This window comes from Megascapheus bottae, chromosome 5 (assembly GCF_031878675.1).
Source record: "Megascapheus bottae isolate mThoBot1 chromosome 5, mThoBot2.hap1, whole genome shotgun sequence".
NCBI lineage: Eukaryota > Metazoa > Chordata > Mammalia > Rodentia > Geomyidae > Megascapheus > Megascapheus bottae.
Window position 1 is genome coordinate 16,491,090 of NC_143513.1, and position 23,635 is coordinate 16,514,724.

The 23,635-nt window shown below is 37.3% G+C and overlaps 2 protein-coding genes across 2 annotated transcripts in view; both read left to right on the forward strand.

The window, feature by feature from the left end:
- The window catches only part of LOC150063041 (histone deacetylase 9-like), a 37,241-nt gene extending 34,926 nt beyond the window's left edge, over positions 1–2,315 (forward strand). Inside the window, exons 5-6 of the mRNA XM_090333625.1 lie at positions 532–598; positions 2,117–2,315. Coding sequence (XP_090189751.1) covers positions 532–598; positions 2,117–2,315 — 266 coding nt within the window. The remainder of the gene's footprint in view (positions 1–531; positions 599–2,116) is intronic.
- Positions 2,316–15,094: 12,779 nt separating this feature from the next.
- The window catches only part of LOC150063042 (histone deacetylase 9-like), an 89,644-nt gene continuing 81,103 nt past the window's right edge, over positions 15,095–23,635 (forward strand). Inside the window, exons 1-2 of the mRNA XM_090333626.1 lie at positions 15,095–15,130; positions 17,797–17,904. Of these exons, the coding sequence (XP_090189752.1) occupies positions 15,095–15,130; positions 17,797–17,904 (144 nt within the window). The remainder of the gene's footprint in view (positions 15,131–17,796; positions 17,905–23,635) is intronic.

Below are 23,635 nucleotides of genomic sequence, written 5' to 3' on the forward strand. Positions count from 1 at the left end.
CATTGTAGGAAGCAAAGGATAAAATTAATTTTAAAATGGCTTTTGTTGAGTCTTGTACACATGTCCTTCTGAATGGCTACTTTGGAAGGATCACTGCTTTCTTACAAATGAGGCAAAGGTCGAAAACAGAGTCGATGATGGAAGGAAATTGGGGTTGTTAAAACTTCAGTCTACGGCAAGAGAACAAGGGTAGGGGTGATCCAGACTACATTGCACTCAACACAGAAAGGGACATATTAAATTGTAACCCCTTGTACCACCATTTGCAATTTAAAATGTTTTTTAAAATAATTGTTTAAAAACAATGAAGTAAAAAATAATCTTCAAAAATAAAGCTTTTGTATGCAAAAAAAATCAAACAACAACAAGAATAATTCACTTATAAGTGCGATTACCTTGTGACTCAGCTTAACTAAGGATGGAGTTCACCTCCCAAAGCTCTCTTGGGACGTTTCCCTGACTCACTATCCTTTGAATGTGAAATACTTTCGCTTAACTGCTGTAAGCCCATACCAAGTTCTTATTCTCCAGGCAGGGTGCCTAGAAGTTCCTCCCGGATGAACCAGGTGAACCAGCAGTGGGAGTGGAGAGAGGCAAGGTGGGCAGGTAGAAACAGGAGATGTGGCTTCGGCTGACTCTACTAGTGCTTGAGTAATAGATAGAGGGCCATTTTCCCCGTCAAACTTGTCTATATACCATCTGAAGGCATTTCCTATAGGCCTGGGAGATGGAGGGGGTGCAGGTGGGGCACAAGCTTGCACTCACCTCTGCTTTTAAGAACCACATCACATTCTCGACAATTCAGAAGTCATCTCAGTTCCTCAGATCTCTGATTTTGATGCAATGCTAGTGGAAATTCTAGGTCTTCTGGATTTGAACCAGTCTACATTTTCAATTCCAAGTCAATCTCAGACATATTAACCATGCAGTAGAAACTCAGTATTGACTTGGAGTGGCTCCACTGATAGGATACCCTAGAGAGTTTGGAAATGATTTCAATTGCTTCCATCTTAAAGCATACTTCTGGTTCAAATTACTAACAGTAGATCCATTGCGTTCAATTTCCAGAAATACTCCATGATTTCTAATACATTCTAAGCAAGTTCTAAGTATATTCCAGTTACTCAGAATATATAACTTCATTCGGGATGGATTTAATATAGAGGTACTAAATACTGATGGATGGATTGGCTTTTAAGGAGATAGTCTGAGACGTTATGAAATCAGAAAATCCCTACTTCTTCTTTGTTAAATGTTCCCTTAAAAATACTTATAGTAATTGATGAGTAATTGGTCAAGCAGTTCAGTGAACCATTGCTGTTTAAGGTGCTCTACAGAGTTGCAGTTTGGCCAACCATCTTAATGTTTCCAAGTTTCTTTGTGTTTCTGTCTTATTTTATGTAGCTACTATGGTCATTTCTAATTACAATGTGATTGAACCACAAGAAAATATAAAATAATACATATATATGTATATATTCCTACAAGAAATATAAAAGCCAGTCTTGGCTGCCTAGTAAAACAGATAATTAGGAAACTCTGGAAAGAACAGCCAGAGCAGGACCTGCTAGCTCTCACTCCTTAGGGTACATCACTAAAACTAGTGATCATTTTCCTGGACATCTGACCTGCTGCTGTGTGAAGAAATCTTGAATTCATTTCTCAGCCTTATTTTCCCTTCTTTATTTGATAGCATTCCCTCCCTTGCTCTCCCTCTCCCCCCCAAAAAAACCCCACAAAAGCAAGGACGAGCAGGCTTTTATGATAATGTCGTCATCAGCTCCCAGCTTCAAACGTTTCTGTGGCTTTTGAGTTGTCATTTATAACTTGGAACTGAATCGACCCATAATTCCCTGGATACACTGAGAGAAATTGATAACAGACTGCGCTTCTTTTATGGCTCGGAGGAGGCAACTCCAATCACATCACTATTGGCAGGCGATATTATTTTTTGACATGGTTGTAAAACTATAAAGGGGCTTATGGCATTTGTTTAGATGAGGAATGGGCTCGCAAGCTGTGCTGGGGTTTACAGGCCCAGATTAGTGAGAAGCAAAGGGAATATGATGTTTGCAAACAGGATATGATTTTATATAAGTTTGGGTTTTGTGCTCAGGTCCCTGGGGAACACCCTGCAGACAGCAGAGAATTCCACTTTCATCCTACTACACGACAAGCTCCCAGTGCCTAAAGGCAGGAAAAGAATCTGGTCAATGGGCAGCATCAGTGCCTTGACTGGAAAGTGCAGGAGCTGGGAAGAGACTGGAACATTTTCTGGGAGGAATGATAAGGGGCAGAGTGTGGGCAGCAATTGAGCATCTAGGCCTGACTAACTGGTCAAAGATGTGTCACAAATATCTCTCTGGGAAGTTTTACCATTTTCTCCAGCCACATCATGGAGACTATGAATGCAAAGACAGACTGCTTTTTTGTTTTTGTTTTTGTATTGACACTGGGGCTTGAACTCTGCACCTGGGTGCTCACCCTTAGCTCTTTTGCTCCAGCTGGAGCTGTACCACCTGAATCTGGCTTATTGGTGGTTCATTAGGAATGAGTCTCATGGACTTCCTTGCCTGGGTTGCCTTCTAACCACAATCCTCATATTTCAGCCTCCTGAGAAGCTAGCAAGAGCCACCAATGCCCAACCTAAGCTAACCTTTTATTATTGATTTTTATTTTGTCTATATTCTATTTAATTACATCAATATCTGACACTCTTATTGTGCCAGGGGTGTTAGTATTATCTTTTGGGGATGAAATATGGACAATAATTAGGAAGAGATATGGAGAGTAATAAGTTTGGAAGACTCAATTGCCCAGGTTCACCACAAATATTTCACTTATATCCTAAAATTATTCTTTCATTCTACCAAAATTAATGCATACACTCTTCTCTCTGATATACAAATTTACATGTATATGCAATACATATGCTCATAACAGACATTATATACACATGTAACTTAAGAAGTAAATTGTTATTTTACATCACATTTATACCTTCAAATTTCTCTGTTCTTTATATTACACCACATTGATGTATTATTCCCTTAATAATAATAAGCCATTTGAAGTTTTTTTTTCATTTCTATTATGTGACAAAGCTGAAGAAAATCCATGCATAATTCAAGAAAATAAACATTTTGGTTAGTGAGGAATTTGGCTGCTCTTGTTTACAACTATCTTTAAAATAAGCCCAATATTTTATTAGATATAGTGAATGCCATGTGATGTGGAATAAAAGGTAGGACAAGTAAGAAAAGACTTATTACTAATGCCCAGGCAAGATGGAGGAAGACGAAGACTGAGGAGACAAGACCACTATTTTTAGTTTATTAGGACCTATACATAGCTGATTTGTCTTATGTGTTGTGGGATGGCCAGAAAGGCCTTCTAAAATAAAACAGGTGGAAAGGGAGGATCATGGTTAGTCAAGGTTTCACCAGCTAAATCTTGAAGAGCACTTAATGATGAATGTGTTTCCTTAGTTGTGTACATGGATGGGGAATGCATGCTGGGAAGGAGAGGCAGCTAAGAACTAAATCCTTAGGTCTCCTTTTTACTGATGATTGTTCCAAGTTGTTGCTCATTGGAAGAGAATTCCACAGTCCTCTCAAAGTACTAATGGTTAATGATGCCATGCTTCGGATATTTTTAAGATTTTGATATTGACTTGAGAATCTCTCCTCTTTTTTTTTTAACCATTAACTACCTTTCATCATGTGTCATTCCCACCCCATTATTCTGAGCAGGCACCATGTCTTTGGTTACATCAGCACAAAATTGAGGGAGGAGGGAGTAGCGTCTGGTTTTTTCACATGCAGTAATCAGGATTACATTGATTTCCCTCCTGTGATGTGCAGCTCCAACCTGGCTTGCAATCAGCCTTCATTTCCTCCCCTTCTGCTATCAGACATGCATCTCAGCCCTTTCCTTCCAGCACAATGAGATTCATCCTAATTTAGAATCTCACTCCATCACCCTACCTCCTTCCTAATTCTATTTGGATTTTCATTAGCTTTAATCTTGATGCAAACAATACTAGCTAGCAGGAACACCTGGACAAAAGCAACAGCGATATGTTGCTTTAGTGAAATTGTTTGAGATTTGTGCTTTATGATGTGGGTTCAATGAAAGATCATGTTGCCCTGGACTTGGAACGTAGAGAACAAAATATACTCAGGCCAAGGAATTCCTTCTAAATAACCAAGTAAGGTTCCAGTATTGCAGAGATTATGTATGTATACATACTCAGTAATTGTGGTAGGAACATAGACAAAAGTTTCTGCACAGATAAGCATTATAGGCCTTTTTCTGTTTTTACTGTGAATTTCTTTTATAGTCACTGGACACCATTTTTCATTGCAGGAAAGAAGAAAACTAGAAAAAATAAACAACACCCTTCACTCCTCTTTCGTTCACTAAGCAATAGCATCTCATTGGTACTAAATTCTTCATGTTACATTGACATTATGGCTAAACACAACAGAATGCAGTTTGAATTAAGAACATTTCATTTTCTTCTTGAAAATAAATATGAATATTACAGAGGTATCAAAGCTATTCTTTTATAAACAAAATAAGATGGCTGAAAATGCCACCAGCAAAGGTTGGCTCTTGTGGTTATTGTATTCTTGGGGTCACAGTACTTATAAATCTGGCCCAGCTTAGCTTTTCATTTTCCTATGAAAGTTGCATTTACAGTTTTTTCTTTTTCATGTTCCTACACTGAAAAGTTTCACATCCATTAGAGCAACTTGGTGTCAGGCTAATTATATATATATATATATATATGTATGTCTATATTTCAATATCTGTATATATCTGTACACACATATATATATTTCCATGAAGTGTAACTTCTAAGTTTACATTAGTGTAAAACAATATGATGTTTTCTTTCGAAAATGTCAACCTAAAAGGGATGAAATTTCTTATGGAATTTACATTTGAATAAACACATACACATGAATTTGAGTGTGCATGTGTATATACGTGTGAAATGAATATTGGAGAAAAATAGAGAAGTGTTGAATCTTGCAGGGTTTGGGGCACAGGACTAGTGCTTAGTAAGGAACTGTTGTCCTTAAAGGTAAGGTAGTTTAGGAGTTCTGGCTTTTTTTGGTAAGTATCTGAAAGTGGTGAAAAGAGGGTAATGGTAATATTACTGAGACTGGTGATGAACCCGTGAAGATTGGTGGAGGTTGGGAGGGGTGGCTGGCCAAGATTACACTGAGCTTTGGGGCCCCATCCCCACTCTTCCTGTGAAAATGTGGACAAGCCAGGTAGGATTGCTCTGTGAATGACACAGAGGGACTAGGCTTCTTTTTGCACCCTAGACTGATATGGGTTAGGTTTATCAGGCCACTCCAAGACTCTGAAATCCGCCCTCCCCTTCTCTTGGTGGTCATGGGCCTTGAATTCCACCTGGGCTCTGTCCCTGAACTCTTCAGAGTTCTAGGCTATTGCCCTACCCTTGAGCCAAGCCCCACTTCCTGTTTGCTAGTGATTAATTGTAGAGAAGAGTCTCAGGTCCTTTTGTACCCAGGTTGGCTTTGAACCTTGAATCTTAAACCTTGATCCTCAGATCTCAACCTCCTGAATAGCTAGGATTATAGACGTGAGCCATAGCACTGGCCCTGAAATCTCTTTTAAGATCTGACCAGGAAGGTTCGGAGGAGCTGCTGGCAAAACATAAAAGCTTAGACACCCTCACACTGTGATAAAAAAAAGTAAGTCTTGGATTTTTCAGATCTGTCTGAGTGTCTCTAGATCTTATCAGAGTTCTGTGCTTTGAGATTTCCAGTTCCACGGGGATGCTTCAAGTCTGATGAAGGTGTCCTTGTTTACTTGACATTTTCCAGGGTATTTGCATATGCTTCTTGAATGACTGTTAATGACTGTTCTTGAATGACTGTTGAGCCGGAGCAGCATTCAGGGGAAAATGACATGTTGATCACATTCAGCTAGCGCATGGACTTCTCCATCTCTCAGTTTCCATGTGTCTAAATGTATGTTGCATATACACAGTCTAAGGAACATAACCCTGGAAAGTGAACTTCAGGGAAATATTTTACTATGAACTCCTCGTCTCTAATCTTCAAGCATTATCAATATGAATTGATACACATCAATATAAGTTTTTGAGTAATTTACTTAGGACAGTGCCTTAACTAGCAAATAATCTTACATTTTGACCCTAACAATGTGTGGAGAGTTAATCTAATGATATGATTTATTTTCCATTAGGTAATGGAATAGGTAAGGTGCTCTGGTGAGAATCCTTTGAAACATATCTTGAGTGGACTGCTTCACAGTCTCTTAGCAGAGTGAAGCTATTCCTCATGTTAAGCTTCCAATGATGACTCACATCAATCTCTTTGAGTCTCTGTAGTCCCAGGGGGGCTTATTACTAGGGATATCATTGAGGCTCATTGTTCCATGAAAAGAGAGATTGAGCCTCAAAGAGGTAATATGTTCAAGTCACACGAAGAGTAAGTGTTAGAGGAGAAATGGCGTGAGTCCCAAGTTTGTAACCGCAAGGCTATGTGTTCACAGCTACCATAATTTCAAGCTTCTATGATTGTCAGCACTCACTTCCCAAATGAGAATAACTCAAGCCATAATAAAGCAAGACTTCTTCCTTTGCCAAAAGCATTTTGTTTTTCATTAAAATTTCTATGAAGTGTTAAATCGATACATTCAAATATCAATTTGGGGTTAAAAAAGTACACCGATGTACACAACATTTCAAATCTAACTAGAACCCTGAAAAAATATCTTCGTTGGACCCAACCACTGAGAAGTGTGAGGGTAGGGATAAAGAGAAGACCATTTCACAAAAAGTCAGAGTGAATTTTATTAAGCCATGTTTTTAATATACACCATCTAATAAATAACAGCATTAGCATATTATGATGTACCCTTTATATACTATGGAAATCTGATTAAATGAAACAGGGGCAAGGAAATACTAAGATGGTATTTACTTTGCTGTAGCTTTAACTCTGTTCTGGTAGGATTCTACAGCAATTCACTGAACCTGGTAATAAAAATAATAGGGACTCTTAAATTCTTTGACTGACTATGCAACCCACAGGAATCCATATATTACTTGGCAAATCTATGCGTCCACTAGTATCTTAAACAAAGATCCTTGGAGTCTTGAGATGCAATGCTTTTGCCAGAACAAACATATTTCTCTACTTCTTATTGCTGGCAAGTAAATAGCAAAGGGATATGTTTTCTGAAGATGAAGAGTGACTAGAAACAGTCCAGGCAAGGTCAATGGAGCTTCCAGAAAACAGTGGAATACAGTGGGAATTGTTTGTGGTAGAGCATTAATGCACTCAGCATGCCCCTTGTCTCCTCCAGCTGCCACATGAATAGTTCACGCCTTCTTTCCATATGGAATATCAGTCAGAGTATTCATTCATCATATCCCTGGTTTTATTTGGAATTGGAGTGTCATCCCTGTAGCTACTCTGTTTCTTTTACATCTCACCATGACTAAAGAAGCTAAGGTGTGGGCATTATAACATGCAAATGATCCCAAGGGAATGGGCTGTCATTCACGTATTGAACAAAAGAGAGAAAGCATGTGGCTTTCCCCACTCACTGTCACAATAAATCCATCCCAGCTCCATTTCAAGCATCTCAGGGTTTCAGCACAACATGTAACATGAAGTGAATATGCACTTTGAAGAAGCTGGCATTCTGCATTATGTGAGAGAAAAGATAAGAGCATTCATGATAGGCTAAAGAGAACTGAAGGACAATACAGCGAAGAATGCAAAAGTCCTCAGCTCTGAATTCAGACTTTTAGCCTTATTTCCACACGCGGGCACATGTCACCTGGTGGTATAAGGAGCTCTCATGAGATGTATGTGGTGGTACCATGGCTTGAACTCAAGGACTCACGTTGTAGCTTCATTTTCTTTCACTCATAACCAGCTCCAGTCCTCCTTTTTGACTGGTTAATTGGTAATGGAATCTTCATGAATGTTCTTCTTCAGTTGGCTCTGAACCTCACTGTGCTGAGAGCTCTGTTGAATAGCTAGGGTGGCACATGGCTTCTTGTGAGATTTTGGTGTGGTAGACTGTTACTGCAAAATTGTTTCTGAATGTTTTTATAGTTTCAGGGGAAGAATTCCGCTCAGCTGGAGTCAGAGACGTTTGTAAGTCAAAGGCTCTGCTAAGTATTATTGATTCACTTATCTGAGCTTCACTTTATCGATAAAATAAACAAAGCAACTAAAGCCTTCTTCATTACATGGTTTTATGGGTCAAATGTGATTATGTAGGTTTTCAAGGCAGTGTCATGTAGAAATGGCCTTGGATTCACTCTGAAAGGCAACTCTGAAAAGGTCCAGTTTCACAAAAAAAAAAAAAAAAAAAAAAATGGGCTGCCTTGCAGCCCTGATGTCTCATGAGCTACATACCTACCTGATGCCCTGGTAGTAGAATTACATCATTTTTTTTGGGGGGTGAGGGACTAAGAACGGATGAGGCACAGTGCTTTCTGACCTCCCAGTGCTGATGTACAAGGGCAAACAATCTTTACCTTTTCCTTTCTTTCTTTCTTTTTCATTTTCTTTCTTTCCCTCTTTCTTTCATTCATTCTTTCTTTCCTCCTCCTCCTTTTCCTCTTTCTCCTTCTTCTTTTCCTCTTCTTCTTCTTCTTCTTCTTCTTCTTCTTCTTCTTCTTCTTCTTCTTCTTCTTCTTCCTCCTCCTCCTCCTCCTCCTCCTCCTCCTCCTCCTCCTCCTCCTCCTCCACCTCATTCTTTTTTGGGTGAAACTAGGATTTGTACTCAGTGCCTCAAACTTGTAAGGTAGGCATTCTACAATCTACCACTGAGCTCAAGCTCTAATCTACCACATGCTCTAATCATCTTAATTTACAATGACTAAATTTTAATTCCTACCTCTCCACTTTCATCATTCAGAAGTGCTTCTCCAGCTACAGAGGACAGCTTCTAGTTTAGAAGGGCAAGATAGGCCCTGAGAACCTGCAGGTTTCACAAGTGCTCAGGTGACATGAGTGCTGGACCACATGGTGAGTGATCAGATCTGTGATCCATCAGATGACCCACTCATTCCCAGCTTTCTTGGGACTCACTTTCTTTGCCTATGAAGTAAAGTACTACCTTAATTAAAGGCTATTTATTGTTCTTTCTAGGGGACTGTATAAGAATACTACATCCAAGTTTAAAATAGCTCTTTAAAGAGTTGTATGTTTCTTAAGAGATCCGATAAAAGAATCCCATTAGCTTCTCCTGGTTGATCTAACTGGCTACGTCTTCAGAAAATCACTGCTCAGGGAAATTTCTTTTCTTGTTTTTATTATCAAAGTAATGTATAGAGGGATTACAGTTACATTCACCAGATAGGTGCATTACTTCTCACACATTGATACCTGTTTGGTCAGGGAAATTTCTATAAGAAGAATGATACATGACAAGAGAGGTCCAGGGTATTATGGACATTGCAGATGCTGAGAGATGACTTGATGAAGAGCCATTATTGTGCCATTATTGCAAGATGGCACCAAAAGCAGGCAAGTAAGAGCTGGATACCTGGGTACAGTGCTCACTAAGGAGGAGAGAAGGCTCTCTACTAACTCATGGAGATATCACACTGGTGGGATTTTATACTGCGTTTTAGATTTTATTTATTTATTTATTTGTTTATTTATTTATTTATTTATTTATTTATTTATTTTTCTATGTATGTGGTGCCGAGGAATTGAACCTGAATCTTTGTGCATGCTAGGCAAGCACTCTACAACTAGGCCAATCTCCAGGTCCCCATATTCTATATTTTTAGCTACAGTAAAATTCTATCAATAAACGTTTTCTTGGAGCCGGGAGTGTGGCCTAGAGGTAAAGTTATCATGTAGCATGCTAGAAGCCCAAGGTTAAATTCTTTGGTGCCACATACACAGAAAAAGCCAGAAGTGACTCTGTGGCTCAAGTGGCAGAGCACTAGCCTTGGGCAAAAAGTGTTCAAGGACAGTGCCCAGGCCCTGAGTTCAAGTACCAGGACTGGCAAAAGAGAAAAGATCTAGTTGCAGGATTCACTTGTTTTCAATAGTTAATTAGTTATTACGTTTTATTTTAAGTCAAAGCCTGAAAAAGGAGTAAGGACCTCTCTACCCTAGTTTGGTAGATCATTAAGAAGAGCATCTTGGAGCTTAAAAATATAGTAAAATTTACTAGTCTAGCTAAGGCTGCCATGACAAAATTCCAAAGACCGACCGGCTTAAGCTGAAAATTCTGGAATCTAGACAAAAGCCTAAAATCAAGAAGTTGGCAGATTTGATATTTTGTAAGGCCTCTGTCCTTGCATCATTAATGATCAGTTTTTGTATCTTTCCTTGTTTTTGTTCCCCTACCTCTGTTTATTGCATCCCTGCTATCCTCTCTGATTTCACGACTACAGTCAAAAAGAACCTATCTTTAGGATCTGTAGCCTCTTCAAAGGCCCCATGTGCATATCCATTTATATTATGGATTAGAGGTCTAACATAAGACATTAACAGAGATACCTTTCAATTTATAACAATATCAACATCCAGGATTGACTTTGGCTGAAATCCCAGCTCTTTATCAATTGTTTACTTTGGTCAGGTTACTTTCCTTCTTAGTCTTTAAATTTCTTCTCTTGAGATACTAACTAGTGCTGAGGCATAGATCTGACAGTTTGTAAAATACATATTGCACTCCTGCACTTAGCAGGTACCCCAGCCTCAATGACTATATCTTCTTTAGTTTTTTTCTTGTCTTATTTAATTTTATGTATTGGCTACATCAGCTTTTGAACTCAAGGCCTTGTTCTTGATGTATGTGGTCTGTCACTGCCCTCATACTACTTTTGCTTTAGTTATTTTTCAGATAGGACCTAATGATTTTGCTGGGAGAAATATACCTTCATGTGCCTCCTACATGGTTAGAATTGCATGTGTGAACCACCAAGTTTAGCTAGTTTGTTGAGATGGACATCTCTTAGCTTTTGCTTAGGCTGGCCTTGACTTAGTGTATTCACATAGTAGGGATTATGTGGACGCATACCCATTTAGATCTTTGTTGATGATGGCCAAGAAGTTTGCTTTTGCTTTGGGGAAGTATTATATTTGATTTTTTAACTTTCTTCCACTGAGTTTATGAATGGGTTTTGGTTTCCTCTCTCTGATCTCAAGATTCCTGTTTATCTATATGTCTAGAACAGAATATCTTTTATAGCCTTCAGCATAATCTCTAGGAATGAAGGACTGAAAACAGAAAATGTGGAGCTTCTGTAACATCATTTTAGTGAGGCAGGATAACAATTATATTTTACAAAATAAATAGATAAGAAATTTGGCTTGGATTTGCCATTTTTATACAATGTTTCAAGCTTAAGACAGAGTAAGCAAGTCTAAACAATTAAAAATACAGTATTTTGACATGAAAGCAAGTAACAATGACTTCAGTGATTTAAAAAGGAACATTTTCAACATTAGCAAATCAACATGATATATGTAGAAATATTTGACCCAGAGTAGACGATTCTTAGAAAAAATATACTTTACCTGATGCATTGCAAAACTTTAAAAGTATTTAATTTCTTTTCCAGTTAACTTTTCTGCAGCATGCCTGCAATGGCAAAGAGTCAGTACTGTGATGAAAACCCTCTGTTTCCTTGTTGAGTCTGGTGTCTGTCAGTAGGTTTCTGGGGGCATCTGATCATTATTTAAGCTTAAACTTAATTATTCAGACATGCCCTGTGACCCCAGCAGCGTAACATAACAGCAAGAGCTTGCTAGATTTTGGATTGGGCAAGAAATTTTACTTCCCAGCATTCAGGGTGAAATGCTCAAGGTATCCAAGCAAGTATTGAACACCAGATGAACCATGCATGGTGCACTGAAAACTTGTTTTGTTAACAGGCCCAGTAAGAATTATATTTAACTCTTGGAATGATTCTGAAAGAAATCAACAAGCTGCATTAAGATTATATAAAGAAAACTGTGCCCAAATTCTTTTTCTTCTGAGTCATTCCCTTTCCATCTTAAATGGCTTCACATCCACTTTCAGGACAGGTAGCTTAATCTCTATCATGTGTGGCTTTTCAGAGTATTAGCTTTGTTTCCACTGCCAATGATTGAGCTTTGCTGGATGTGCTTGGAGAAGCCGGCAAAGACCCTCATTCATTCAGGAAACTGCACTTGAACTAGATCCATATGTTGCTTTAAAAAGAAAAAAATGTAATTTTCTGATTGGAGGGAGTTTCTGGCTTCCAGCATTATCATAGATGATTTTTGTTCTTTGATGTGTTGCTAAATAGAAAGCAATGTTATAACCAAAACTCTAGGAATTTTTTTCTTAGCATTTGCTTAGATCCTATTGCTTCAGTGCTGTCTTGTACTATGTGAAGCACTTTTTTTTGGAATTGTCTGATTTTGTGCTAACAATCACCCAAGAAGAAAGTGGTCTTATCTTCATTTTTCATTAACTTCTCAAGTACAAACAGCTTGCCTAGGAAATTCTGAGTTTCAAAGACTCTAAACCTAAAGTCAATACCATAAACAACGTATAACCATAAACAAAAATGACACCTTTGCCAGTGCCACTACCAAAATTGGAACAAAGGAAAAATTTTTACCTAAAGATTGATTCCTTGTATCTTTGTTAAAAATGTACAAATTGAAGTGTCAGTTTCTCCAAATCCTGGCCTTTAGGGGTTTGTTTATGGATAAATTATTCATTTGTGTACTGACTACCCAAATAATCAGTAACCAATCTGCCAATCATTTACTCCCAGTTTCATCTTTATTCTCTATTTCTTTTGTACCAAAATAGGGTTCTTTCTTTATAGAACTGAGAAGGAAAGTCAACTGTCTATAAAATCAGTGTTTTCTTGGGCCGGGAGTTTGGCCTAGTGGTAGAGTGCTTGCCTGGCATGCACGAAGACCCAGGTTTGATTCCTTGGTACCACATGCATAGAAAAAAGCTGGAAGTGGTGCTGAGGCTCAAGTGGTAGAGCTCTAGCCTTGAGAAAGTCCAAGGACAGTGCTCAGGCCCTGAGCTCAAGCCCAGGACTGGACAAAAAAAAATATTGTTTTCTCAAATTTATCAGAGGCTGAAGGGCAAAAGTGGCTTTACCTTATGTTTTATTTCCCATTTTTCCTAAGTAATATGTTACAAAATGCCACAAATAGGGCTGGGATGTAGCTCAATGGAAAAGTCCTGGGTTCAATCTCCAGTACCAAAAATGAAGACAAAAAATGACACAAATAAAAAGCAGTAAAAGTGAGATAAAAAAGATTCAAAATGAAATGTTCTTTAGGAATATTTTAGTGTAAGCAATAGACTACATTCTGGTCATATCTAGCAAGACTGGAATCTCTTGTGAATATCTAACCCTGACGAATTCCTGAAATTACCTGCCTGGGTGTCCTGCTCAGAGAAATTTCCTTGAACACTAAGCTTTGATGTCAGTGACACAAAAAATTGGTCTATTGACTGGGCATGTTTCCCAGTGAGATATTACTAAAGAGGTGGTGAGAAGTAAGTATGTAAATAAGTAAATAAATAAATTCCATTCTCGACAGCACAAAGGGGCCTATATTCAGCCTGGGTAGCTTTATTCTGGCCTGCAGCTTTATTTGAAAATGAATTCATATCAGTATTGAAGAATGCAATATTTGGGATTATACATGAAATTTAAGAATGCAATCTTTGGGCTTGTACATGAAATTCCATGCCTTCATTTCCTTAGGACCAAATCTGATTGGAACCTCATAGCCTTTGAGGCAGTGCCTTTGTGACACAGCTCCATTGAACTACAGTTCTAATCAGAACTCTAATCAGTCTCTAATCAGAGACTTCCATCCCCACAGCCAGGCCTGTTATAGTATGTGTTACCTAGGTGGCCTTAGGACTCACTGAATGTTCTTCAGCCCAAGGGGACATGTTGTTTACAGGCCAGTCTTTTTCCTTTGTCCCTGTCCCTAGACTCTGTTTGGTCATAATTTGTTTATATTGGTCAACCAATCTCTTCAATATCAAGGAAACTTTCCCACTTAAGTGGTACCTGCTCCAGAACTGAAGAAATATTGGAAGAAAGTATTATTTTTAAAGTATAAATAATGATTAATATAAGTTTAATATGTAAGTTTACTATGTAAGCATTCAGGAAACTATTTTTGAGGTCTTGCAAAATCCTGAGTTGGTCTTCGATTTTTACTATTTCCATTCATGATTCCAATTCATAGTGGAGAAAGAAACAATAAAAAGTACGGTTTAAGAAATACTTTGCCCATCTCTCAGCTACCCACACTTTCAAAAGAAGAGTAATTTGAAGGGTGGGTGTACCCAGCAGCAGGGATTGTATATTTTTAATCAACATAATGATTTGTGGCTGCTAAGGCAGCAGGAGGTTTATGCTCTTTCCCAGTCTGCTAAATTAATAAAATTCTCATGAATAATTTCAAGCACCTCATTTTAATATGCAGAAATTGCTCAAGTTATGTGTGTGTTTTGTTTTGAATAGATGTCCATAATTACATAGCATTATATAGAGAGACATTTATCTACTTTCAAAATCATTAAACCACAGTCCCTTCCTTTGATGGTAAGATGAAACTAGAGCAGCACCATGGGAAAACCTACAAAATTTTTCTGGCTCTGTCAGTAACATTGATGAAACCAAAACAGAACAATGCAAAGAAGTAAGAAGATCACAGCCTCTATTTTATTCTCCACACAGAATTATTTGGATAAATTCAAGAAAAGTACAATGTTGTTAAAAATTACGGCCAACAGCAAGAACACATATTTTTAAAAAAGTGATAACAAATTTAGAGAACCTTTTTCCTCCTATACCCTCTCTCTTTCTTTCCCTTTCTACCTTATAGTCAACCTCTCCACTTTCTCTTTATAGATCTCTTTTCTTTGGTTCTTTGTATAGTCACACTTTGAGTGACAATGTTATCTTCACAACTAGGCTTTATGAGATGATTTTGTAGCTGTGAAAGCATCATAGTGTATATTTACACATATCAATAAAGTAGGTCAATTTCTCAGTGATCTGATGCTGAACTGGAAGTGCACAATGCTAGTGCACAACACAGCATACTGTTTCACACTGGTAGGTGCTGTAGATTTTCTAAGGTCCTTAGGAAAGCAGAACATATGAGATAGGTATTTGCTTATTTACTTGTATTGTGAAACTCCTGTATACTTCATACTTTCTGCCATAGCTGGGATAGCAGGCATGAGCTAACATGCTTAGGCATTGGTATGGGCTCTCTCATACCTTTTGCCTTGGAGGGTCTTGAACTGCAGTCCTTTCAGTTCCCACTTCCCAAGTGTCTAGGATTATAAATATGGCAGATTTAGTAGTCTTCTGCCAACATTACTATTCATCATTTTATTGTCTTCCAACCTCATCTTGGTCCTTAATTTCCTTACTTCCATTTTCACTATGATGTTTAATAATATGGCTGTTTTTTGAAAGATTTTATTAACACGGATTTTTATATCATACTTCAAATGTCATGTTTAACAAGTATTCAAGAAGGGAATCTCTATATGCAATCACTGGCACATAGATTTTAAAGCATAATTAAAATTAAGCTGAGAGTTTGTATGTCATAGAGTTTGTATGTCCTGCTTTTTTGATGAGTAAACCTCCCTTATACATTAAGCTCACACTTTCATCCTAAAACATAATTCTACTGTGTCTTACCAAATTTATCCAGCTCTTCACACAGGGCGACTTGTTTATGTGAGAGACCCCATCTACCTTGTCTGAAGCCCTGTTTGGACTTATGTTAGATTTAGAAACTCCTATATATTTCTAAAATGAGTTAGATTTGGGGGTACTATTTCTAGATGTATACATTTTATTCTGGCAATAAATTAAGCTCTTTGTAGACACATCACACACAGCAGAATACTAAAAGAAATATTTCAAAATAGAAAACAGTCTTGCTTTTCTAATGTCATATATTAAAAATTGGTAAAGACTTACAGGGATTTTGAGGAGGCAAGAAGTTGAATATTCCTATGTTATTTCTAATATGTAATCATGCCCTACTACCAAATTCTGCAGCGTATCTCTGGACATTTCTGCCCAGAATCTTAGCTAGTTTTTTTCCCCTGCCAGGGCATATTGATGACTTCAATAATGAGATACAGACTAACTCATCTTCTTTCTTAGCATAATAAATATGCATTTCTTTTGCCTCCCAATTATACTGATCTTTTCCCAAATTATAACATGTTAACGTCTCCTAGTTTGATCAGCTTCTAAAGTTTCTAGGTGTTCACAATCTACTTACTTATTCCTGACCAAACCCAAATGAAGCAGTTGTCATCTCCACAGATAAGGGAATGAAAGCACAGAGATTTTAACCAATTAGTGGTTCAGTATCACTTAGGAGCCACAATCTAACAGACTGATTGCAGAAAGTGCTATCTTCACTACTATCCTTTGGTTTAGAGGATTTCGGTCTTCTTTATTTATGTACTCATGCTTATTCACATGGCTTTCTTTATTTACTTGTGTTCTTATTTCTTATTTATTTATTGTTGTTGATGATCCATAGAGTGGTAAGAACTATCTGAAGCAAAGAAAAGGCACATGAAACTACTTTAAAAGAACTGCTTATTAATTTGTGAATGTTACTGCTATTGTAGTTGTTCTATGTGATTAGGACCCTTGAATTTGATTCTCTTTCATTTTGTAAATAAAAAAAAATCATCTAAGAATTTCTGTCACCAATTTAGGATGGCCATGTACTCACAGATATTATATCCTGTATCTTGATATTTCAAGTGATTTCCCTATGCTGAAACCAGCTACACTTTTCATCTGATTGTAAAATATTTTGTGCATTGATTATGCAACTATATGCTATCACATTATGATGTCAGAAGTCATTGCTACTGTAATTGCCACATCCTTAATATATACATTTTGATTTTTACGCCTGATAAAGAGCAAAAATACATAGATTTTGCAGAAAGGGAATCCAGAATGCTGGAATATACGTTGGCAATAATCTTATCTAGTACTAAAACAAATATGTATTTTTTTGGCCTATTCAAGTTAATAAAACCAGCATGCATTGAGACCAGCTGAAAATATGTTACTAAATATTAGGAAACTTAAGCTTCTCCTCTGAGAAATCAGCTTGCTTCTTGCAGTTGACTGTTGCTAAGTCGGGAGGACCACACACTCCTTCCATTTCATTGCAGCATCTGAGTTGTGGTTGCTACTTTCTGTTCCCTACCTGCTACTGCTACCTGCCTAAAAATTGTCTTTGGCTCCCTGTAAACCTACAGTCAGAAAGGTAGTTGAATTTCTCCCCCCCTCAAGCACTTGCAAATCCGATTTTTATGTAGAACTAAACGCTCTTGGTTTTTACTCCATCTACTACTGGAGCCTAGTTTTTAGTAGGCCTGTAGCTAAGCCAGATCCGGCCTATGTAATGCTGTTTGTAATGAGAAATCTAAACAGGGAATGGCAGTGAGGCATGGCAGGAATGTGTTTCCATTGGAAAAGTCAGTGCAGAGAAAAAGTATAAGCAAAGCCCCTTCCAGAAGGTCTTTCAGCTGGCCAAGACGGAAGACTAATGTTATTGAACATAGCTATTACCCTGCCAACCCTTCCTCATAGATTTTCTTTCTCCTTCTCTTCCCCTCTCTTTGTTTTCTCTCTTCCCCCTCCCCCTTCCTCTCTCCTTCCTCTCTCCCTTCTCCTGCACTTTCTTCATCGCTTTCTTCTGATTCTACTGACTGTTTGCTCAGGTGGACAGTGACACCATTTGGAATGAGCTGCACTCGTCCGGTGCTGCACGCATGGCTGTTGGCTGTGTCATCGAGCTGGCTTCCAAAGTGGCCTCAGGAGAGCTGAAGGTGAGGTCTGGGTTGCATTAAGTGTGGGAAATTCAGCAAAAGAGCTGAAACAGAGATGTTGTTGTTTGGGAATTGTGGGGAGTGTGGTGTGCTAATAAAAGGCTGGAGGTGAAGGGAAGAGGGCGGGGAGATGGTCACTAAGGTGTGATAATAACTCCTCTGTAGGTAGGTAATAGCTGATCTTGCTCAGAGAGCCATCCTCCTAGAGAATATTCTGTGCTCGGGGCATGCTGCATTTTTTTTTAAAGAACTTAAAAACAGTGAGTAAAATTATGGTCCAGGTTAAAAACACCCTTGGTATATACATGTCTGTCATGCCATCCTGGAATTCTCCTTTGAAGTGATTTAAAAAATATGATTACTGGATAGTATTATAAGCTCAGAATACCACCCAGAGAGAGGAGGGGGAGAAAGGTAAATACCAGAGGGGAAGGATTGGGAGGAAGAAGGAAATTGTTGATTAGGAGAGTAATGATCCACGGTATGTTTTTCCATGAAAGAACTTAAAAAATGAGCTATGCTTTATTGTTCTTTTTCTTTTTATGGTCTCCTCTTTTCTACATCATATGAAAAGAACAATGTCCAAACCCCAGCATTTCCCAGTCTAAACAATTTATAAAAGCCAGAGACCTGACAGACGTTGACATTTTATTTGGTATTTTAACAGTGCTATTTAAAGGTATACCATGTGTGTCTTGAATGCAGTTACCCTAATAAACTTTGTTGGTGCTAACATGGCTTTTTAATGCACTAGTTCACACACTTCATAATGCAATCTGGATGGTGATTGATCTGATATTTTTAGCAACTAGGAGTCTTAAGGGAAATATATATGGCCAACAGCATATTCACTATGAGCCTTGTAAATCTAAGAGAAAATCTAGGGTAATTTTTCTTTATGTCTAATGAGTTTTATTCCATTATACCTAAATTTCATGTGTGATTAAAAATGTAGGACTGGAGTATACACTTCACAATGCATTGTTGGTAGTAGGAGTCAAAGTCTACTGAAGTAACTTGATGAGAGGCTACATAAAAATAATAATAATAGGGGCCAGGAGTTTGGCCTAGTGGTAGAGTGCTTGCCCAGCATGCACGAATACCCGGGTTCTATTCCTTGGTCCCACATACATAGAAAAAAACCGGAAGTGGTGCTGAGGCTCAACTGGGAGAGCTCTAGCCTTGAGAAAGTCCAAGGACAGTGCTCAGGCCCTGAGCCCAAGCCCAAGACTGGCAGAAAAAAAAAATAAGACATTCTATGAATAACATGACCAGCAATCAGACATTAACTGCTCATCTGAACAAGTTTATGGGGCCACTAATTAATGTGGTACTTAATAGTTAACCTTTCATGACCAAAAGTAACAAAATATTTAAAGATGGAAGACAGTCAGCTTTACGAAAAAAAAAAAACAACAAAACTTTAATTTGTCTCTCAGTAGCAGTGTAAGAATAATTTTTCATGTTTGAGTAATGTCATATACATATTAAGAGGACATTTGAAAAGAATAGTAAAGGATATTATTTTCAAATGATTTAAGTGGCATACAATAGACATTTATTCTATAACTTTTAAGGTTAGACTTACACAACCACGCATGCTATCAAAGAGAATTAGTGTGCTAACAGTCATGGTTTCTAATTGTGTGGACATTTAAGAGATAACTCACAAATAATCCCAACTAGAAAGCTAACATACTATTTACTCATAAAAATCATCCTTCCTATCCTCATTGCATTCAGAGTTGACAGATTTATTCATGCAAAGATTTGAACAATAAGTTTTATTTTTGACAGGTAAATATTTTTAGAGGGCTAATTACAGTCAACAAAATGTAGTATGAATATGCTGATCATAAGCTGAACTAACATGGACTATTTATGTTAAGTACAAGAATTCATGCAAATGCTTTACCCACCCCAGAAAAGAACAGAGAATAAAACTAATCTAATGATCAAGAAACATTGGATCAGGATCTGTCACTTAAATATTCTCATATGTGGTAAATCATGTGACATCTCTGGGCTTCAGTTTCCTGCTCTGCAAAATCAAGTAGAAGTGATCATCTTGAAATTGGTTTATGGCACTGACACTGAGCTATCTGCAAATGAAAGCAGACCAGAGTCTCAATTATGCATACTAAGGCAAGCCATGCCATAGATACTTCAAACTATGTTCAATTAACTTTGATGAACATTATCTTTCTGTTTGTCAAGATGAAAGGGAAATTCTGGGATAATCAGGACCATAACAAAGACATGGATCCCACACTTCAAGGTCAAGAATGAACTCTGATTATTCAATTGGGTTAGTTTATGGGGATGTCCCAGACTGATAATGCTCACGCCTAGCATAACTGCTGCCAGGAGACTGATCACTCATGGCCTTTGGGCTAATTTCATTCTGAACTTTGTTTCCAAGGTAGGGAAGTTTATTTGAGTATATTGCTAAGTAGTTGTCTGGTAAGAAATGCAAAAAGACTTGGGCACGGTGGCTCAAGTCTATAATCCTAGTAACTTAAGGGATGGAAATAGGGGAACTGAAGTTCAAAGCCAATTTCGGCAAAAATAAAAATTAAATTAAACACAAAAACATGAAAGGCTTAAAATTAAGATTCCAGTCACTAAGCATGGTGACACATCTTTTATTACTAGCTACAATGGGAAGAACAAATAAGAGGCACAATGCAAGCTGGCCCTATCATAAACTGAAACCCTATCTCAAAAATAACCCATGCAAAATATTATGGTGACATAACTCAAGTGTTAGAGTGCCTGTCCAGCAAGCATGTGGTCCTGAATTCAAACCCTTAGCTCATCAAGTAAAATGCAAAATGCAAAAAAAGAATAAAAGCCGTCATTTCTTTGTACATTTTTGTGTCTACATTCCATTCTCAGGCACTCTATCCCATTATCTCAGAAATCAATCCCTTAATATAATCACATTGGCATAGTATAGTAGTATAATTTTTTTCACACTGGAATAATTTATCTCAGAAAATACAGAGAAATTAAAAGCTTTGTTCAACATGGATGGGCCTGTGTGAAGTGCTGGACTGCAGATAAATGATAAATGAAAAGAGATCACTGAATTTTTATAACATTGACATCAAAGAAACTAGAAACGTGCAGAGAAAATGAAAATTCTGGAGATGAAGTATGATTACTTGTAACAAAGCTTGATGCTGACTTGACTATGACCTCTCCTGGCTCCTGACATGATCTGTCCCTTGAAAGACTAATAAGATGGAGAAATTACAAGGAGGATCGATCAGGCAAAATAGAGTGAGTTTTGTGTTGACATTTAAAATTTTCATATGTAGCAAAGTATACAAACAAAGCAGTAATTATTTGGCACAAAATGAGAGGGCATAGTAAAAATATGTAGAAATTAGAGAGCTTTCAAGTTTTCCAGGTTTTTAACAACACACACACACACACACACACACACACACACACACACACACACACACACACACACACACACACCAAAGCAATTCCTCAAATCTACCTATGCCCAGTTTGGCTACACTGGTACCTGGTTCTATGGAAAATAACTATACTGATACCATTTTGAAAATGCTGAAATCTTTCATATTTTTAGAAAATGTATTGCAAATGATTTTCAATGTTATTTATACTTTTTAGAGCAATTTAGAAGATATCTGGGCACTAGTAGCTATACTTGTAGTCCTGGTTACCCAGGAGGCTGAGATCTGTAAGGTTATGCTTTGAGGCCAATGCAGGAAAGTCCCTGAGATTACAGCTCTAAAATGACTAGCAAAACTTTGATTGGAAGGACAGCTGAAGTGGTAAAGTACTAGAGAAGCAAACAAGCTGGCCAAGAACAATGCTTTGAGTTCAAATCTGTACCAGAAAAAAAAGTGTTCATAGAAAATAAAACTATCTCTAAAAGCAGAAATTTTTTTGTTATTCCTGGGCTTTAGCTCTGGGTCTGAGCACTGTCCTTGGACTTTCTCAAGGCTAGAACCCTATCACTTGAGCTTCAGCACCACTTCTGGCTTTTTGATATGTATGTGCTAACCTAGGAATTGAACCGGGGTCTTCATGCATGCTAGGCAGGCACTCTATCACTAGGCCAAACTCCCGGCTCTGATATTTTCAACTTACAAGAACAGATTGATACTTGTCAATTCTTATTAACAACTTCACTTTGATGATATTTTTTAAATAATACAGGCTTATAAAGTTACAGATGCTCTATGTGTACTCTCACTTTTGTCAAATAACACTGTCAAATAACCATTTTGTCAAATAACAGCATCTACCACAAAAATCACAAATGATGTTTTCTGAATGAAAACATAGATTTCATTAATATGTGGGTATTTTAATGCCATGTTGCTAAAAATACTTCTCTTTATTGAGTATCTAAGTTAGATAAGTTTTCATGGCTACCAGACATTAATTTCAAAATGTCCTTTTGAAATAAATACTATTAATAGGAATCTAGCTCAAGAACATCAGACAATCTTTTAACATCCTATATACATGAAATAATGAAGTCTAATCTCTGCTCTCAACTACTCTATCAGGATTTCCTTATTAAAGTTGTACAAATATATATGTATGTAAATATATATATAAAGAAAATGATCTATTCTAAATGTCTCACAACATTTTTATAACATATTATTATATAAATGATAAAAACTACTTTTTAACTCATAAAGCATTACTATAAAATAAATATCTAAAATTCCCTCATCCAAATTAGGAAATAAAACTTGGTTTACACTATTCATGTTCTCTCAATACTTATTTTTTTCTATCTTTCTGAAAAATATTCTACAAATCATTTCCTTTCTTTACTAGTTTTAAGCATGTTTTTAACCAATAGACATGGAATTTTCTTGTATAAAAGTATAATTAGATGTATATTCTTACTCAGCTGTCCTTTCTGTCTACTTTAAAATGATTTGTACATATGATTCCTGTGTTCTCTGTGCTATGAAATATTTCATTATACTTATCATTGGTTTCTTCATTCACCTTTGGGTACTTCAGTTATTTCCAACACTTTGTTCTTTAACTATGCTAATGAATATCCTTGAACATGCTTGTTTTCTACTGTAGCATTAGCTAGCTTCTATGCTAGCCACATAATAAATTTTAGGAGATAGTACCAAGAGGAATTCCACCATAACTTTACTACAATAACAACAGCAGAAATGTCGGTTTAAATGTAAAGATTCTTTCCTCCAGATGACAATGACAAAATAGTCAAACTCCAGATAGTAGCAAAAGTCATGCAACAAGTCAGGAAGCAGGTTTCAGAAACTAACCTGACTGAATCTCAATAAGAACAATGAACTTTCTGATACTTCAAATTGCTCTATTCCTATCTTCTTCTTTCTAATACCTTGGCGGCTTTAACAAATAACAGCTGATATTCACAGAGAAGACCAATAACTTGTCACGTTACTGGTTTCTGGATCTTCTTGAAGGCTTCTTTGTTGAATAATTATCATTACTTGGTCTATCTGGTGCTTCCTTGCAGAATTCCCTTGCAGAGTCTCTCTATTTGATGTCAAGTGGGGTTCACTCTGTGTGAAAGCTTTCTTTTTGAATTTTTCCCCCAGAAGCATTTTTTGGAGAAGTAAAGGAAATTGGTGAAGTTTGCCCGAGGTGGTGGATAACAGTAAAGAATAGATACACAAACAATAGACAATGCTTCAGAGAAAAAATGAGACTGAGGCAGGAGATGTGA